This window comes from Camellia sinensis, chromosome 4 (genome assembly GCF_055761805.1).
Source record: "Camellia sinensis isolate YWXY chromosome 4, ASM5576180v1, whole genome shotgun sequence".
NCBI classification, from domain to species: Eukaryota; Viridiplantae; Streptophyta; class Magnoliopsida; order Ericales; family Theaceae; genus Camellia; species Camellia sinensis.
Genome location: NC_138964.1, coordinates 138,470,376 through 138,489,512, shown reverse-complemented (window position 1 = coordinate 138,489,512; position 19,137 = coordinate 138,470,376). Strand labels below are relative to the sequence as shown.

At 35.9% G+C, this 19,137-nt stretch overlaps 1 protein-coding gene across 4 annotated transcripts; it reads left to right on the top strand.

Moving 5' to 3' along the window:
- Positions 1–798: 798 nt before the first annotated feature.
- LOC114266564 (uncharacterized) lies at positions 799–19,017 on the top strand. Of its 4 annotated transcripts, none has more exons than XM_082866289.1 (12): positions 799–1,121; positions 1,229–1,357; positions 2,915–3,109; positions 4,007–4,054; positions 4,126–4,254; positions 6,612–6,736; positions 8,754–8,864; positions 13,116–13,224; positions 13,691–13,809; positions 14,470–14,623; positions 15,586–15,730; positions 18,590–19,017. In XM_082866289.1, exons 1-12 carry the CDS (start codon positions 1,008–1,010, stop codon positions 18,661–18,663), a joined length of 1,452 nt encoding a protein of 483 aa, XP_082722415.1. In that variant the 5' UTR covers positions 799–1,007; the 3' UTR covers positions 18,664–19,017. The 4 variants fall into 4 exon arrangements, with proteins under 4 accessions (XP_082722415.1, XP_082722418.1, XP_082722414.1 ...); XM_082866292.1 differs by having other exon boundaries at positions 856–1,121; positions 4,147–4,254; XM_082866288.1 differs by having other exon boundaries at positions 856–1,121; positions 2,915–3,118.
- Positions 19,018–19,137: the final 120 nt, after the last annotated feature.

Below are 19,137 nucleotides of genomic sequence, written 5' to 3'. Positions count from 1 at the left end.
ATGTGATTTACAAAAAATCTGCTTATGTAAAAATTCTTAACAAAATTGTAATAACAAAAACCAAATGTAACAAAATTGAAAGATACAAAGTGCAAATTAGTATTAAGATTGTCTCAAATGTTGAATAAAAAATTTCATCAAATTTAAATAAAAACTTGATTTGAGACCGTTCACTCTAATGTTAAAATTAAAATTTTTTATAAATTTTTTTCAAATCTTTGATTGTTCAGAGAGTCGTCCGGACATGAAAAAAAAAAAATTTTTGAGTGGCCATTTGGAAGAATGTCCAACTTTTAATGGTAGCCATTTAAATTTAATGAAAGAAGAAAAAATTTCATTCATCTGATGAATTCTCTATTTGATTGTGAAAGAATTAAAATAAGATTCTCTAATAGCTTAAAGAGGTTACTGTCCTAAAGGCAGTGACTTTGGTTTAATTTAAGATTAAATTAGATTGTGTTGTTAGATTCGTGAGGGTCTACCATGGGTCCCGTTTTGATAATCTGAACCGTTCAATGTGTAGAACTCGTCGAGTACTATATGCCTATAAAAAATCACGTTGATTGGATATCGATAGCTATGTGAACAAAACAGTTTTTTATCAACCGTTAATTGTTTCACCGTCCATTTTTTTTATACAAAACTGATTTGATCACATAGCTATTGATATCCGATCAACGTGATCTTTTATAAATATGTAGTACTCGATGAGTTCTACACATTGAACGATACAGATTATCAAAATGAGTCCAAAACATGAGCCCTATAAACCGAACTAAACGATCTAATTTTGATCTCAACTTAAGACAATCTGAACCCTTTTCTAAAATATTCAAAGAATTCATTGCCTCTTTTGCTTTCTCAGCCACAATTGCCAATGTCAATAACCACTTCTGAACCATGAAGTGAGAGAGAGAAAGAGAGAGAGCCTGCGTCACCAAAACAAGAGACGCACAGGGGCTAATATTAATCCAAATATAGCGCCAAAACACAGACACACACACACCATGCCTTCTCTTGATCTCAAAGAATTTCAAGAGAAGCTCTCCACTCACTTCCGCCCATTGCAACGCTCCTTTCAGTTCTGGGTTCGAGCCGCTGATATCTACACCGGTTACAAGGTCTCTCTCTCTCTCTCTATATATATATGTGTGTGTGTGTGTATGTAGTGGGAATTTCAATGGGTTTTGATTTGATGTTGTTGTTTGAGTTTGTTGTGTGCTTTTAGGTGTTTCAGCTTCGAGTGTGTTTCGAGAAGGATGTGACGAAGCAAGAGGCAATGTGGGAAAGACAACACGAGTTTGCCGCTGAGAAGATATATAACATGTGCTCTGACCTTGGTGGCTTTTTTCTCAAGGTACAATTAATGATTTCACTTCTTATTATGTGGGTTTTTGATTTTGTGCTCTTCAACTTCTTTTCTGGGTGTTGCAAGATGTAGTGTACCAAAGGGGTTTGTTGAATTGTGCACTGTTTATTGGATTTTGCTATTTTTGTTTTAATTCTCCAATTGGGTTTCATGATTTAGGCTCTTTTCAATGTTTTATCTGGTTAATTTTCATGGTATAATCAATGATTGCACTTCTTATTATGTGGGTTTTTGATTTTGTGCTCTTCAACTTCTTTACTGGGTTTTGCATGGTGTAATGCCTAAGGGGTTTGTTGAATTGTGCACTGTTTATTGGATTTTGCTATTTTTGCTTTAATTCTCCAATTCGGTTTCATGATTTAGGCTGTTTTGAGTATTTTATTTGGGTACTCAAGAGACTTGTTATTAATTCTCACGGTATAATCAACGGTTTCACTTCTTATGTGGGTTTTTGATTTTGTGCTCTTTATTTCGTTTCTGGGTTTTGAATGGTGTAATGATGCTAAGGGGTTTGTTGAATTGTGCACATTTATTGTATTTGGCTATTCTTATTTTAATTCTTGAATATTGGGTCTCTCAGATTTAGGCTGTTTTCAATATTTAATTTGGGTACTTGATAAACTTGTTATTAATCTCATGGTTTATTTAATGGTTTCACTTCTTATGTGGGTTTTTGATTTTGTGCTCTTTATTTTGGGGTTGTGAATGGTGTAATGATTTAGGAATTTGTTGAATTGTACACTGTTTATTGGATTTTGCTATTCTTATTTTAATGCTTTGATTGAGTTAACGATTTAACCTGTTTTTAATATTTAATTTGGGTACTGTACTCTAGATACTTGTTATTGATTCTCAACGTATAATAAATGTTTTCATTTCTTATGTGGGTTTTTGCTTTTGTGCTTTTCAACTTCATTTTTGGGTTTTGAGTCATGTAATGCCCAAGGGGTTTGTTGAATTCTGCACTATGTATTGGATTTGGCTGTTCTTTGTTTTAGTTCTCCAATTGGGTTCTGCAATTTAGGCTGTTTTCAATATTTAATTTGGGTACTTGAGTGATTTGTTATCAATTCTCATGGTTTAATCAATGATTTACTTCTTATGTGGGGTTTTGATTTGGTGCTCTTCAATTTTGTTTTTGGGTTTTGAATGGTGTAATGCCTAAGGGATTGGTTGAGTTGTGCACTGTTTATTAATTCTTCAATTGGGTTTCATGATTTAGGTTGTTTTGAATATTTAATTTTGTACTCTAGAGACTTGTTAATTGATTTGCATGGTAAGATTTTACTTCTCATGCGGGTTTTTGATTTTGTGCTCGTTTTTGGGTTTTGAATGGGTATAAATTAATGCCAAGGGATTTGTTGAATTATGCACTATTTATTGAATTTGACTATTCTTATTTTAATTCTCCGATTGGGTTCACTATTTAGGCTGTTTTGATATTTGATTTGGTTACTTGAGATACTTGATATTGATTGATAGTTTCTGTTTAATGATGTTTATGGTGGAGATTAATTTACTTTGTGGGATGGGGTTTTGGTTTAGGTTGCCCAAATCATCGGGAAGCCTGACTTGGCCCCGGCTGCATGGGTTAGAAGGCTTGTTACGCTGTGCGATCAATCCCCTGCAACCCCATATGATGTCATCCGAGTGGTGCTCGAGAAGGAGTTGGGTCAAAGTGTAGATGGATTGTTCGAAAGATTTGAAGTGAATCCTCTTGGTTCTGCTTCTATTGCACAGGTAACTGAGGTCTCTGACTAGCTCAAAGATTCAATGAGTCATTTGAATCATTTTTAGAAATTTTACTGCTAGAGAATAATTATGAACTTCTATCTTGGCAGAACTGGAGTATTGTTAAATTTTTTGAATAGCTCTGCATAAAATAAAATGTATGGATAAAGTTGAAAACAGACACGAGTTTCTGTCAACATCCATGGATACATTTGTTTCTATGTAAATGCTATGAATCGATGGTATTAAGTTATTAAGACATGTTACCATGAAAATGAATAGTAGGATGCTACAAAAAATGTTTAATTTCTGAGAACTCAATGGTTTGAAGGTAAAGATGTTTAAATGGCATTATGGAAAATTTGATTGTCTCTGATACTAGTGATAGAGCGTCATATATGTGTATGGAAACCTGCCATTCACCAAAATGAAGTTAGATCTCTGGTTATGAACTTAACTAAAATGCTTTTGAGTTCCACAGAAAAATCTTCCTATTGGTTTGAAGAAAATTTGTTTACTGACAAGTGTTACTGAGCTTGATCTGGCAAATATTTTCCTCTCTTTTTTTTATTTTTTATTTTTTACTTTTACTGTTTGGTATTTTTGTAGCTACTTGATATTGATATATTGTAGAATCTGTATTTAGAAAGAGACATTATTAGAAGTCTTTGTAAAAGACAAAACCTTATCAGGACCTGTGTAGTTCAAGGTCATTTTGGTTCCTATCCATTTATTTATAAATTGACAAGACACAAACAGTCATAACTTTCACATGACAAAAGGAAACCTCATCTCAACCTTGTTAAGGGGTTGCTTTCCACAGTGAAGTGATTTAGGATGGAATTTTGTAATAATGCTCGCGGAGAGTTACACTCACACCTTACTTATGTTTCATACTCAATTTAGGTGCACCGAGCGAGATTAAAAGGTGACAAAAGAGATGTTGTTGTCAAGGTAAGGATACTTCAACTTTAACTTTGCTTCCCCTATATGTTTTACAGGTTTAGACTGATATGGTGATGTAGGTGCAACATCCTGGTGTTCAGGAGTTGATGATGACAGATATTCGTAACCTGCAAGCTTTTGCATTATACATGCAAAAGACAGATATCAAATTCGATCTCTTCTCTATAACTAAGGAAATGGAGAAACAGGTGTGCATAACATTTCACCCTGGTATTTTAAATGATTTTGTGGCAACAACTTGTGCTTTCTGTTCATAAAGCCCATTAAACCTGATCATAATTTTGTCTTGCCGAAGAAAAGGGAAAAACGTAAAATTGGAGAGAAAAAACCTGAGGATAAATGTTGAATGTGCTTTACTGTTTTTATCTTGTGATGGGATATTATACTACAAGATCCATCAGTCTTTTGATACCCTACTTGAATAATGTACATGATGATTGAGTGATGACATAATAGTTGTTCAATCAATAAGCCCAATACAGTGCTATTTATTGAATGGAGAGTGTAGGATTATAATCTACTTGAGTTTTTAGATTGAATTCTTAAAGTTACTCTGAGTAAAACTGGACACTATTTGAATATAATATTTTTTTTATTATCTAGGAAGTTTATTTGAATGATGCTGGTTTCTGATATTTCAAATATTTGACGAGTCGACTGAGCACAACTTAGTAGATTTTCCATAATTTGGTTAAATATTTTCAATGTTTTCTATCAATTATATGATAATCGCTTATGGAGGACAGACACATACATGGGCACAGACATGACTAAAAACAGATACTTCAACCCAAAAGCAGTAGGAAGGGATACAATGAGGACACAAATAGATACATGATTATAATATCATATCCATAATCACATGATTATAATATTACTACTCTCATTATTTTCTTTGCAACTACACTTTACTCATTTTCAATTGTGTCTTTTTCATCCTTGATTGGCACTGGCCTTATGTTTTTGTCAAGGACAGAATCAGAGAAGTGTTGGCCAAGTGGCCCAAATGATGATGTCTAATTCATTTTGTTGGAATGTCCCAGACATCCGATATGTTTTTATGATTGTTGGAGATGTGTTGCTCTCCAACATGTCAGTATAGAAGTTTCTGTACTATGTAGACCCTTACACTTTGTCTGGGGGAGGATGTCTTGGTGTGGAATGTTGTGGGCGCTAAGGGGTAGTTTTCTGTTTCGTCGTTTTATCGGAGTTTGGTGGGGGAGGTGGGGAAGGACTTTCCTTGGCGGAGTATTTGGGTGCCGGGAGCTCCGTCTAAGATGGCTTTCTTTTTGTGTACGGTTGCTTTAGGACAGAATCTTACGATTGATAATTTGGTTCAGCGTGGTAATATTATAGTGAATCAGTGTTATATGTGTTGTGCTCATGCGAAGTCAGTGGATCATTTGTTTCTTCATTGTTCAATGGCTTCGCAGTTGTGGAGGGCTTATCTGTTTTATCTTTGGGATTGCTTGGGTATAGCCGAAGGGGGTGATGGAGATGCTTTGGAGTTGGAGGGGGGCTCGGGTTGGTCGTCGCCGGCGGTGGGTATGGTTGTTGGTGTCGTTATGTTTGTGGTTGGTTTGGTTGGAACAGAATCGGTGAACGTTTCAAGAGGTTCATCATTGTGTGTCTTGGCTAGAGAGTTGTTTATTAATAGTTTTGTATAGTTGGTTGGAGAGGAAGGTTGATTCGGATGTGTTTGTTTTCTTAGATTTCTTGAATGATGTTATTGGTTAGGTGCTGTTAGTTTTTTTCCTTTGTATGGGGGTGCCTTTTGTATTCTTTGCATCTTCTTGATGCTTTCTCAATAAAGTTTGTTTATTTATCAAAAAAAAAAGAAACAAAAAAAAAAAAGAAACTTGGTTTAAAAAAAAACTTGGTTCCTTTCCATTTATTGCTATGAGCCTCTATGCAAAACACTATTAAATTTCAAAATGAAGTCTGATTAATGTAACTTGGTGAGTTCCTGCCAATTCAAAATCAGATTTGGTTCCTCGCCATTTCTCATATCATAACGAGTCAGATGCCTTGGTATAGGCTTTTAAAGGATTAGCTGATGTTTAGAATTGGCCATGGTGTATTAGATATTCAAATGAATCTCAAATAGTCTGTTTCTTACTGCCAAATTCATCATGATTTCTAGGATTGTTGCTTTCTCTAATTATTATGATTAGCATTTTGGAAGTAATGTACATCTTTTTAGATAAGAGAAATCAAAACTATTTTCCTTACATGAGTGACAATTTATCCACAATGCTAACAAAATGATGTTTTGGTTATATTTATTGTTTAAATGTTCAAAGAGAGGTCTGTGGTTACATTGAACTTCATAATTTTCGTTATTTCCTTGATCGCATACGTCCAACTCCAAGTTGTATCAGTGCTAAATGAACTCATATCCAATCCCATTTGTTGGTTGAATTTTATACCGTTAATCGAGTTCTTTCCTGATTTAGTAAATGCAGGCTTTTTCTTTGTGTGAGATTTTATCAGAATCAGATCATGTTTTTGGATGATAATCTGGTTTTCATTTCTATCATTCAAGATCGGGTATGAATTTGACTTCAAGAGAGAAGCTGATGCTATGGAAAGAATTAGGCATTTTCTACATGAGAACAATAAAAATTCTCCTGTTATGGTGCCAAGGGTGATACGGAATATGGTCACTAGGTATGTTATGCCATATTTCGTTTTCCTCTAGCTTGCTCTGCAGAATTAACTAGGACCTAAATATTTTGCATTGTTGTATTGTAATTATGAAACTTTTTAATACTGAACCTTGTTAAATGGTTGGAAAGAGGTATTTTATGCCCCTGTGGGAATTTTAATATTACACTTCATTTGATAATGATAATTGCATATTTACTTACAACTTAGTGACTTTGTTTCTGATTATGTCACTTTTGGTTGCCTATGGTATTTAGGTTAGTTTGATTTGAGCGATCTTCATGCAAGTGTCTAGAATGTTCAATCCTCCAGTTGGCTGTTTATTTGCTGAGAGCTTAAATTAATGCTCAAGAATATGATCTTTGAAGGGTATAATATAAAAACAATTCATGATTGTGCCTTTGTTCTATTTTCTACTGTATGAATGAAGAAGCCAAGTCTCTTCTTTGTGAAAAAGGATTTTCGTCAAATTCAATGTAGGATATTGGCCGAGTTTAGTTCGAGGATTTGTGAATTGGCTTTTTCTTGTCACATTGTTTACTTTTTGTCAGAATTGATGTCTGCAGTGCAATATAGTTTGATTGAATACACAAACACACTCTGAAAGGAAAATGTTATCATGTGCATGAACAAACAGACACTTGAATACGAAGGCACACTATGATCGCTGCTCTTCTCACTTTACATACTCAACTTAAATAGGTAAAACAGTGAGAAAACATTTGCATGTTAGAAGGTGCTAAAAACAGTGGAACAGGGTAATAATGTAGTTAGTAAGAAGAGATGTAAATGCTCATGTTTCATCTGAAAGAAAAAAAAAAAAAAAAAAAAAAAAGAGAAAAAGAGAAAAAATTATTGTCAGGATGAAGTGGCAGAGGAGACTACTTTAGTTTAAATTTCAAAAAATCAGAACTGGAAAACTGTGAGGATGTGAATTTCACTAGTAAGAGGGGATCTAAGAAGCACGGACACTTCTAAGAAGGTGACGTATCCGTGTCGGACACCGACACTCTTTGGACACTCTTAGGACACGTGTCCGATACTCTTCAAAACGTGTCCTATTTTTTAAATATTTTTAAAGATCCGGACACTCTTTGGACACTTGGAGGACACGTGTCAATTGTTTAAACACATGTGTCTATTGATTATACATATGCAAAACTAATTATAAGTTTGAACAAAACAACTTAAGATATAATAATAAAACAAAAACCATATAAATTTATAGGAAATAGTGCTATATTGCATTTTTTATTATCTTTGAATGATATATTCATATATATAACATATAATAAATATATAAAATTATATATTTAATGCGTGTCCTCCACGTGTCGTGTCCTGCATTTTTTTAAAATTAACGTGTCGGCGTGTCCGTGTCGTATTCGTGTCGTGTCACGTGTCCGTGTCCATGCTTCTTAGGAGGGGATGATTTGTTCATTTATTTCTCTTTTGGGGGGAAGAATACATTAGAAAGAAGATATTTAGATTTTTATTTTTCATCCAGAAAATATGATGTCTGACAGGATGGAGTGGCAGAGAAAAGTATGTAGTTAAATCCCAAAACTTAAGGTCGGATGTGTTATCATTATGATGTTTTGGACAAGCATTCATTCTGCTGACTGGAAAGTTGGAAAAAAGCACTGTGGATTTGGAAATATTCTCTGAAAATATTAACAATAACATGGTTGCAGAGGATAAACATGAGAATCGTTGGTATAGGCTCTCTAGTATAGCACCCTACTCTTTCACTGTTTAAAACATTGGTTAGATTCTCCTACTGTATTTAATGGTCTTGGACTCTGCAATTAGATTGATTATAAATTCCCAAATTTACTTTACTTTTTTAGCTACAGATGCTGGCTTATGTGTTCTTGCAGTGAATTTAACTTTATTTTTTTAGCTACTGATCTGCTGGTTTATGTATATTTGTGATTCTGCATCACTTCATTGTTGATGATTCTGGAAGCACTTTTTACTTTACCTCGCGGTAATTAAATGTGTTTCATTGTTTTGTTAGGAGGGTCTTAGTAATGGAATATATTGATGGAATCCCAATTCTAAAGCTTGGAGATGAAATAGCTAAAAGAGGCATAAATCCTGGTGGTAAGATCGCAGCTGCGGCAAAGAGGTAAGCCCATTGATTACCTCAGAGAGTATGAAGTCCTTTTCTGCCAATTTTTTTCTTGTCATAATCCCCATTTTTATGCAAAAAGTTCATATCATCTACTTTAAATCCATAACTTACTAGCTTATATCTTAGTTTCTTCTTTTCCTAGATTGGTAGACTATTTGCTTAATTCCCATCTGTTAAAATGTACCAAAACCTACCACTACACCTACTCCACCCACTTCACCTACTCCACCTACTACTCCACCTACTACATACCTACCTTCTCTAATCTTCTATATATAGGACTCATTGTAAACACAACATATATCAATCAATAATACAATTCTCTATTTCTTTTTATACATTGAATTTTACATGGTATCAGAGCAGGTTTAGAACCTAGTATTTTCGCTTCCCCGGCGGGCGGCAATCTCACCTTAGCCGCCCGCCGGACCTCAACCTAGTCCGCTTATTTTCTACACATACCTTCCCATCATTGCCCAAATCCTCTCTCCCTCGGATGTGTAACCATTAATTTGCTCAACATCTTTGGCATCTGCTTCCAATGCCCTTCTCCTTGCAACATTGACGTAGTGGCCTCTGTGTGTAATTCACCCTGGCCTAACCCTTTCAACAGTAGCTCCAAGGGCTTCAAGTTCTGGGCCAGCAGCTCGGTGTATGGCTCCATCAGCACCACCACCTCCAAGCATCAGCTCATTTGCTGGATTGACTATGGCGTCGGAAGAGCCGTCGACGAACCATCGAGTGATGTCTCCCTTCTGGTTTTTGAGAGCGCTGGAGGGGGACAGCAGGAAGTGGCCGATTCGGTGATCGGCATCTCCGCCGTTGGACATCTTGGAACCCTAGCAGAGCTCGATTCTCCACCGTTAGCTAAGTCAGTGCTCTGCTCCATTTTCGAAATCGGTCTGGCTAGAGTTCGAAGATTACGGTGGTGGTGGTGGAAAGTTCGCCGTGTACGGCGAAGATTTCTAGGGCTTGAGCTGCCAGAGAGAGAATTGGGAAATCCAAGGATACCCACGGCTCTCTCTCACTATCTATATAGCAGAACTGGTTCTCGCTTTAGAATACCTGCATTCTCTTGGACTCGTCCATCGTGATTTGAAACCAGACTACTTGGCACCTGAGATTCTTCTTGGAACTGAGCATGGTTATGCTGCAGACTGATGGTCAGTGGGGATTATCCTATTTGAATTTATCACAGGAATCCCACCTTTCAATGCCGAAGCAAAAGCAAAAGCTTTAAAGTTCTCTCATCACGTTATTTCACGCTTTACTTTTATTTTAATATATATATATTTATTAAAATAATGAATCATTAAACCCAAATCATGTGCTGGTTCCACCCACATTATTTCCCACTTTTCTTTTATTTATATATATATATATATATATCTATTTTTTATTATAATATATTTCCCCTACTTTTATTTTATTTTATTTTATTTTTTTCTATCTTTCTTTTTCCATCACTAATTCATTATTCTACAACTCGTTAAAAAAAAAAAAAAAAAAAAAAGAGAAAAAAAAAAAATCACACCGATGTTTTTCATATGACCCATCCACCAATATTTTTCTCTATTTTCTTTATCCATTGTTTTATTTTATTTTATTTTTATTATTAAACAACACAACAACACAAAATAACACCAACCACATTCCACAAACTTGTCATTTCTTCATGCCGGGGATCAACCCCGATCATAATTTTACAAAAAAAAAAAAAAAAAAAAAAAAAAAAAATTCACACAAACAAACAACCAAAAACAAAACAACTACATTCACAGGCGGGGATTTTCTTCTCTACTCTGCCGCCAGTCTCTTCTTCTTGCCTCCGTCCTGCGCGGCCCTTGACGGTGTTGCCTCCGTGCTTCCTAGACCACCAAGCAAGTTGCCTCCTCCCTGCTCCTCCACTACAGCATACGGTGGACCTCCAAATCGAAACATCACGGTGGCCTTTCGCTTCAGCTCCTTATTTTCCGCCTTTAGCACACTTATCTCTGCTCGCGCATCCTTATACATGCGTTGGAGCAGAGCCAGTTGGGCATTTAACTGTTGCACCTCATTTGTCCTACTCTGAAGCCGGTGCGACAAGTTTGTGACCGCCGTCATGGTCTCCACACATGACTTCAAAGTATACTGATTGGCCTCAATATCAGTTTGCACCGTCATTTTTTGCTCCACAGACCGCATCGGAAAGTTCAACGGAGCAAAACCAGAGGTGTTTGGTTGAGGTTCACTGGCCACCGCACCAGTTATTTCTTTTGTGGACTCGTTCAGGTCTGGAAAGAGCGTGAGCAGACCACGGGAAGAGGAGGCCATGTTCTGGGTAGCTGGACGGGAAGAAGAGTCCATGTTTTTTGGGTTGCTGAGTGTTTCAGCGAAGCAGCGATTTCCGACTGGTACTTTCAGAGAAGGACTGGGCAACAGAGTGTTACAGCGTATCTCTCTCAGAAAAGGAAGAGTTTTTCAGAGGATTTTAGCAGGTTTTTTTGTCTCACCCTCTGCCTCAGCCTCAGCCTCCGTCTTGGTTAAATAACCGAGGCAGACACGCGCATCGCGCGCCACTTGACGCCAGACGACAAAACGGGCGCGCAAGCCAATGTGGTGACGCGCCTCGCCATCATGTCCGGCACATCTTTTTATGACTTGGGCTCGCCTTTTGATGGCACTCCTTTTTATGGATTGGGCACGCCTTTTGATGGCACGCCTTTTGAAAGATTGGGCACACCTTTTGAGGGTGCGACTTTTTAAGGGTCCGACAAGACTCTGTAAACTATCCCGACATTGATTCCGGTTAGCTCCTTCATGGGTCCGACAAGACTCTGTAAACTGTCCCGACATTGATTCCGGTTAGCTCCTTCATGGGTCCGACAAGACTCTGTAAACTGTCCCGACATTGATTCCGGTTAGTTTTCACAAGGGTCCAGCAAGACTCCGTAAACTGTCACAACAATTGTCACAACATTGTCTGCTACAACGGTCCGACATGACCCCATAAACTGTCTCCTACATCGGTCCAACACGAGCCAGTGTCTTCTACATCGGTCTGCCATAACCATACAGTCTTCTACAACGGTCTGACATGACCATACAGTGTCTCCTATCTATTTTTTATTTTTCAGATTATTTTCTTGTTTTGTTACTCTCTCCAAACTCAAGTTGGTTAGTTCCTATCCCCCTTGAGTTTGCGGGGGGCTGTTAAAATGTACCAAAACCTACCACTACACCTACTCCACCCACTTCACCTACTCCACCTACTATTCCACCTACTACATACCTACCTCCTCTAATCTTCTATATATAGGACTCATTGTAAACACAACATATATCAATCAATAATACAATTCTCTATTTCTTTTTATACATTGAATTTTACACCATCCTTTGAGCCAGTTTGGTGCAGCTTTTGGAGTTGCTTATAACTTATTTTCTTTTATTTTTTGAAAATCTGTGCCAGATCGTTTGGTGGGTGTGGCTTTTGCTTATAGCTTATGAGACAAAAAAATAGCTTAAGTAAGTTTAAAAAAACTGATTATGTGAAAGGTATGTAATGTGTGCCTTTAGCTTCTGCTTTTTGATTATCAATTTTCACCTTGAGAAAAGTTGTACCAAACAGGCCCTTTATTCCGGTCATTAATCTACCTCTTCAAATTTTCTTCCTTAGGTTGTGTCAAGAAGCAATTTGTAGGATGAATAACTTCCAACAGCCACATCAAATCATGGTAAAAACTTACATGGCCACTAGGATAAACTTTTTCTTTCAATCAGCTAGAAGAACCCAATTACATCTAGGGCTAGTTAAGCTGTAAGAAATTTTGGGCAGTTTTCCACAAGATGAGGTGCTTTAATATGTTATTGTAGAAGTGTGAGAGAGGTATTCAAACATGTGAATGGCCTCATCTTTCAGGATTTCTTTTTTGAATGCAAGTATTGCCTGGTATTGTAAATACCCCTGAGATGGATCCTTACACCTTCATCTTTATTAGTAAACGTGCTTGCTTTTTCTAGGTACCTTTTCTGACATTGTCTAGGCAAATTTCATGATAATATTCAAATGACAAACTAAATTGCACAAAAAACCCTAGACCAAGGGAAATCATTTCACCTTGAATGTGGTATCCTCTCTCAAAAGGCATCTCCACAGCTTCCTTCTTCTTGTACTTTGCTTTTCGTTATTGGCTATCCTTCAACAACAATGCCATAATTAGATGAAAGCATAACGCTCTTACTAAAATATCTCAAATGCAGGAACATCCTTAAAAGTTTGGCAGTTGCTTATGGACAAATGATACTGAAGAGTGGTTTCTTCCATGCAGATCCCCATCCTGGAAATATTCTGATCTGTAAAGGTTCCGAGGCAAGTAGGCAACCAAACTTTACTACCTTAAAACATTCAACATTGCTTCCGTCTTCCCAACCTTTTCTCCCCTATACTTTTTCTTTTAATGGGTAATAGTCTGAGTTCTATTCTCAAATTAGTGATTATAGTTGTTTGGTTTCAAACTAAAAAACTGTTTTTGAGTTTTTGTGATTCTTTTTGTCTTTAGCAAACTTTTTCCATAGTTTAGTCAATTTTTTTTTTAATGTGTTTTAGATGCACCTAATTTTTTTTTTTGACTAATATATAAAACAAGTTCACTAAAGACAAACTCGAAAAACAAAAAACTCAAAATCAATTTTCAAAAACTAAACCAAATAACACTATAAGATGATTTAGCAAAAAATTCGATCAAATACTTGGTTGCTTCACATTTCAATATCATTTATCGCCATGTTTGTATTCTAATATCTAAAATATGCATCTTCCTGTCATCCCTAATCAGGTTGCCTTGCTTGACTATGGGCAAGTGAAGGACCTTCCAGACATTTTAAGGCTCGGATATGCTAATCTGGTTATTGCTATTGCTGACAATGATGCTGTAAGGGCATCAGAGAGCTACAGGTAGTAAATTTTACCCATAAATTCCTTGTTTATGTACTAAAATCTAAGGTCAGTGGAATTGTGATGATAAGCTACTATTTTGAGGATTGTATGTGGTAGTCACACACACACACAAAATAAAACAAAAACAAAAAGAAACAAAAAGGAAGAAGAAAAGAAAGAGAACGAAAGAAAAATGGGGGTGGGGAGGGGGGCGAGTTCTATTAATCCTGACTATTATATGCATGTGTTGTAGCTATTCAATTGACTGAAATGGGTTGATTTTTTTTCACCCGAGGTTTGGCTTTAGTAGAGATACCTCCCTAACATTTTGGAAATTGCAATGACCCCCTTGTCAGAATTTGTCGGTTTACCCCCTTAATAGAAAAATTAAAATGACTTTAATGCCTTTGCTTGTTGGTGCCATTGTCGCGATTCATCAAACAAGTTAATTGATGATGCCAGCAATTGGTGTTAGCACCTAACAATTAGTTAACGGAGCGGGCAAACTGTAATGAGATTATAAATTTTAGGGAGAAAAATGTAACTTCTAGAACATCAGGGAGGTATCTGTATTAAAACGAAATCTAAGGGGGTGTAGGTGTAATTTACCCTTATTTTTTAATATCACTATTAATTATATTGGGTTTGAGTGGTGTTTGGATTGTATTCAATTATTAGGGAGCTGGGCATACATACCTTAATCAATTGTAAGGATGGACAAAAGGAAATGCTTAAGTTGGCACAGACAATGTTTGATACGAAGCTACCGCCTGGTGTGAAGATGTTGCAACCTTTCTCCGAAGAATCTTCAATAAAAAAAATTGCTGTTCAGGTATGCATTATATTCCTTGTATTCATTAGCCACGAGGTATGTGATATCTCCCATTTTCCTGTACTTTGGGCATTCCACCAGAAGCACATTAAGGTGTCATCATTTGCTTATATGATTGTGTTAGGTTTTATGTGTGTCATGTGTTATCTTAGTCCAAGGGGTATTTGTGTACTTTGGGTCTTACTAATATAAATATTAGTCTAAGAGAACCCTAATTCAGAAAGGGTCTCTATATTAGCTGTACATTGTGTTCTCTTATCTTGCTCTTTCTCTTCCATATTTCTTTTCTACGGTAAATCTAATAGATTGTTTGTTAGTACACAACATCAATGGTTAACATTTCTATGCCATGTTATGGGTATATGGGTACATCACATAGAAAGGAAATTATTACTTCTGCATAGCATTGAAAACTAGTTTGTGGTGTTGCTATATTAGAAATGAATATTTTTATTTGTAAAGATGTTATGGTTGTTCGGTTTTGTTTTGATTTTCTATTTTTATTTCCTGAACAACACAAAAACTTGTTTGGTGAATTGTTTTGTAAAATTATTTTTTGAAAGACTACCCATTTTTCGGAAACACCAAAAATTGTGTTTTACTTTTCAAAAATTATTTTCACACAATGAAAACAGTGGGTTGTTTTGAATTTTTCATTGATTTTTTTTTTTCCTTCTTTTTTTTCCCCTAAAAGAACCCACAGCCAAACATTCACATTATTGGTTAAGACTTCTTAGGAAATATATTCAGCCATATTTAGGGTGAATGACATTTGTTCTAGTAATGCGGTTGTGCATATTTGAAACTGTTTTATTTGCTTATAGCAAGAAACATTGTTAAAAGACAGTAAAAATTTGATGACTGGGTTGAACTTGGTGAGAAGTCTAGACACGAATTCTTCATGCCACTATATTCCTTGGTGTAATGAAACTAATTTCCTTATTTTGTTATGGAAATGTTAGGCTTTTCCAGAGGAACTGTTTTCTGTTCTTCGCACGGTGCATCTTTTGAGAGGACTTAGTGTTGGTCTAGGAATCAACTACTCATGTGCCGAGCAGTGGAGACCAATTGCAGAAGAAGCATTGTATCTTGCTGGCAGACTAAAAGGTAGCTCTTGTTAACTCTTGATATTGAATCATTGAGAGGCCAATATGTTGTCCGATATTAAAATTATTCATCTGTGCTGTTGTTGACATGGCTGTTGAAATTTGTCCAATTTTCTTTTGTTTTTTTCCTCCCTTCTCTTCATGTGTGTGTGGGATATGTTGCTTAGAAATTACGAGGCTAGCCTATTATTGCTCCTCTGATATGCTGTCTATGGATTCCTTCTACCACGATCAATTACCCTGACCTCTCCTTATGAAAGAGAGTAGCTGATACTGCTAAGCTACCCATGCGCCACTTTCTTAAAAATGTGTTTTCTTATGAATGCGTGTGCAAGCAATTGTGTGGGTGTGGTACATTATTATGAAGTAGAGAAATTTTTTTGCTTGGGTGCTGCCAATAGCTCTTATACAATTTCTTTGGATCCCATCCACTTAATTTCGAACTCTATAAAGTTTCTTTGGACCCTCTCTCAAACCCTAGCCGCCGCCACCACCTCCCTTAGCTCTAGCCACCTTCCCCTCCCCTTTCCATCCTTCGGCGTCACCTCCCAGCCCCCACCTTTTGGTAGAGAGAGAGAGAGAGAGAGAGAGAGAGAGAGAAATTGTGCAAGGGGGGGGGGGGGGGTTGCAAGAATGGAGGTTTTCGGTGGTGGGGAGCCTTCGTGAACGGCTTAGAGAGGAGGGGTGGTGTGTGCAAGGGCAAAGGAAGGTGGCTGGAGTTGATGGAGGTGGGTGGTGGAGGTAGGGATAGAGATGAGGGCAAAATTGAAATTTTATTTTAAGGTAAAATTTTGATAATTTTTTTTTTTTTTTTTGTCTCCAAATAGTGGGGGGTCCAAAGAAATTCTTGGGGTGCTATTAGCAGCACTCTTTATCATTATTATTTTTTGTGTAATTTATTTTTTTCCTGATTAATAACGATGACTTGAGTTTGCTGCAATACTCTTTTATCTTTGTTTTGCAAGGACTCTAATTCCATGGGGGGTGATTCTATTTACACACCAATAATACTCTTAGGGCATGTTTGATTGGAAGGATTAAAACATAGGATTGGGATTATTAATCCGTGGGCCCAATCATCCTATGTTTGTTTTGACATTTTGGTTTAGGATTATTAATCCAATGGATAATTAATCCAACAAATTTGTAGGATTATTAGTAATGGGGTAGGGGTGGGATAACTAATACCACACTAATTTAATAGGATTATTAATACCTCACTATTAGTGCTGTGAATCAAACATGGCCTTAGGGCATGTTTGATTGGGTGGATTGGAGCATGGGATTGGGATTATTAATCCGTGGGCCCAATTATCCTATGTTTGTTTTAACATTTTGGTTTAGGATAATTAATCCAACGGATAATTAATAATAATCTTACAAATTTGTTGGATTAATTATCCATTGGATTAATTATCCTAAACCAAAATGTTAAAACAAACATAGGATAATTGGGCCCACGGATTAATAATCCCAATCCCATGCTCCAATCCACCCAATCAAACATGCCCTTAGTACATACCATTAATAAATTAAATTTGTATTTCAATAATATCCTCCAATGAAATGACGATTAAGGACAACAACAGGTGTATTCTACCCATTCAAAAATTTCATATTTAACAATACAAAATACTCTTCACACACCATCATTCCTATAGGATTTAAGGTTTTGACATAAACCAAACCAAACCAAACCAAGCTTTAAGCCCCATCAAATGGGGTCGGCATTTTAAGTTTTGACATATAAATATTATATTTCTTCATCATCTTCACCATTAACATACACTTTTGATATCATTCATTATCAATTTGCTCACTTCATTCTCTTCTCCATTATACTTATTTTTCAAATTCAAAACATTATTACCTCTGAAGATTTAGGGTTTAAGAACATTAAAATCAATTAGATTTGAAGATTTACACACCATGGATGACACTAAGATGGTTGGTTCCAATATAAATATTGAAAACGTTACTTTGAACATTGAAAATGTTAGTTTATGACTTAGTTTTTTGATTTTTTATTCGTCTTGTTCGTACGTTGGGAAGATGAGTTTGTTTGTTGTATTCGGATAATTAGAGTTGAATTTTTACACAATGTTCGATTATTTATATTTGAACAAAACAAATTTGTTCAAATTATTAAGATTGACAAAATATTGAATGTTCAAACATAAAAAAATGAACATTTTAAGTTAGTTCAGTTAAAAAAAATTAAACTTTTATTCATTGTTCAAATATAAATTTTTGAACACATTAAGTTTATTCAACTCTGTATTTATGAACATGACTAATTTGATAAATTCGAGACGACAATGAGAGATGAGAGTTCAATACCGACAATGAAGATCCAACACCGGCGAAGATGGAGGCCAAATGAAACACTTTGCCAATGATTTGAACCGACGAGACGACGAGATGAGACACGACGAGAGTTCAACCCCAACTATGGAAATCAACACCGGTGAAGATCGAGACTGAATGAAACCTCCGTCGGCGATGGAGATCAAGACCGATGAAGATGGTTTCTGTTAGTCTCTATTCTGAAGATTATGGGGGTTTTGTTGTATATAGTGGTGAAGATGAATATTTTTTGGTGTGTGTAATGGTATGTATTCAAATAGTTAGTGTTGTGTTAATATAGGGTTAGTAATGGAAAGTTAAGGTGTGAACTTAGATTTTTTAAATCTTAAAAATTATTTTGTGTGTGTACTAAGTAGTGGGGTGTATTGAGAGTATTAGTGGTGTGTAAATAGAATCATCCTTCCATGGGACATTTGAATGCTCCCTTATTCTATAAATCCGTCTTCAATTACTGAACATGTTCATAATATTTTCAAAAACGCTATTGTTTCAGGTAATGATCTCAAGACTGTAAAACGTAGACATGGTCTCTTCAAAAGAATATTTGGGAGAGTGGTGGGATTGTGAAGACTGAATATATGCAAGCATGAATCGACCTGGAAGTCTTATGGTGTTCCAATTCTATTGTTCGTTCTCTGGTAAAGTACAGATCGGTCCTTTGGTAATTGTTTGATATGAAAATTTGCAAAGTAATTGGAGAGTCATTTTCATCCTTCATTTGCAATTAACACAAGTTGGTTTGTAGATTGTGCTTTTATGTATATCAGAAGAATGACATTGCTAATTCATTAGCACAAGCTATTCTTGTAGCTTTGTGCTTTTATTATGCAAATATTAAAACATTTGGCATGGCATTGTAAAATACAACCATTCATTCTTTTAACATTTTGATCTCAAAGTATATCTTCATTCTTTTGACAATTGTTCAATTCTCTGCAAGATACACTGATTGATTTTCAATAGAACAAGTATGCAAATTAGGTATTGATTTTTTGGATGTTGTGCAAAGTTGAAATTTGATTTTAGTTCAAGGGTAAATTA

Coding starts and splice junctions, on each gene's coding strand:
- LOC114266564 (XM_082866288.1), top strand. CDS start 1,008: ATGCCTTCTCTTGATCTCAAAGAATTTCAAGAGAAGCTCTCCACTCAC. Junction 1,122..1,228: donor ATATCTACACCGGTTACAAG/GTCTCTCTCTCT, acceptor GTGTGCTTTTAG/GTGTTTCAGCTTCGAGTGTG. Junction 13,225..13,690: donor TGATCTGTAAAGGTTCCGAG/GCAAGTAGGCAA, acceptor ATCCCTAATCAG/GTTGCCTTGCTTGACTATGG.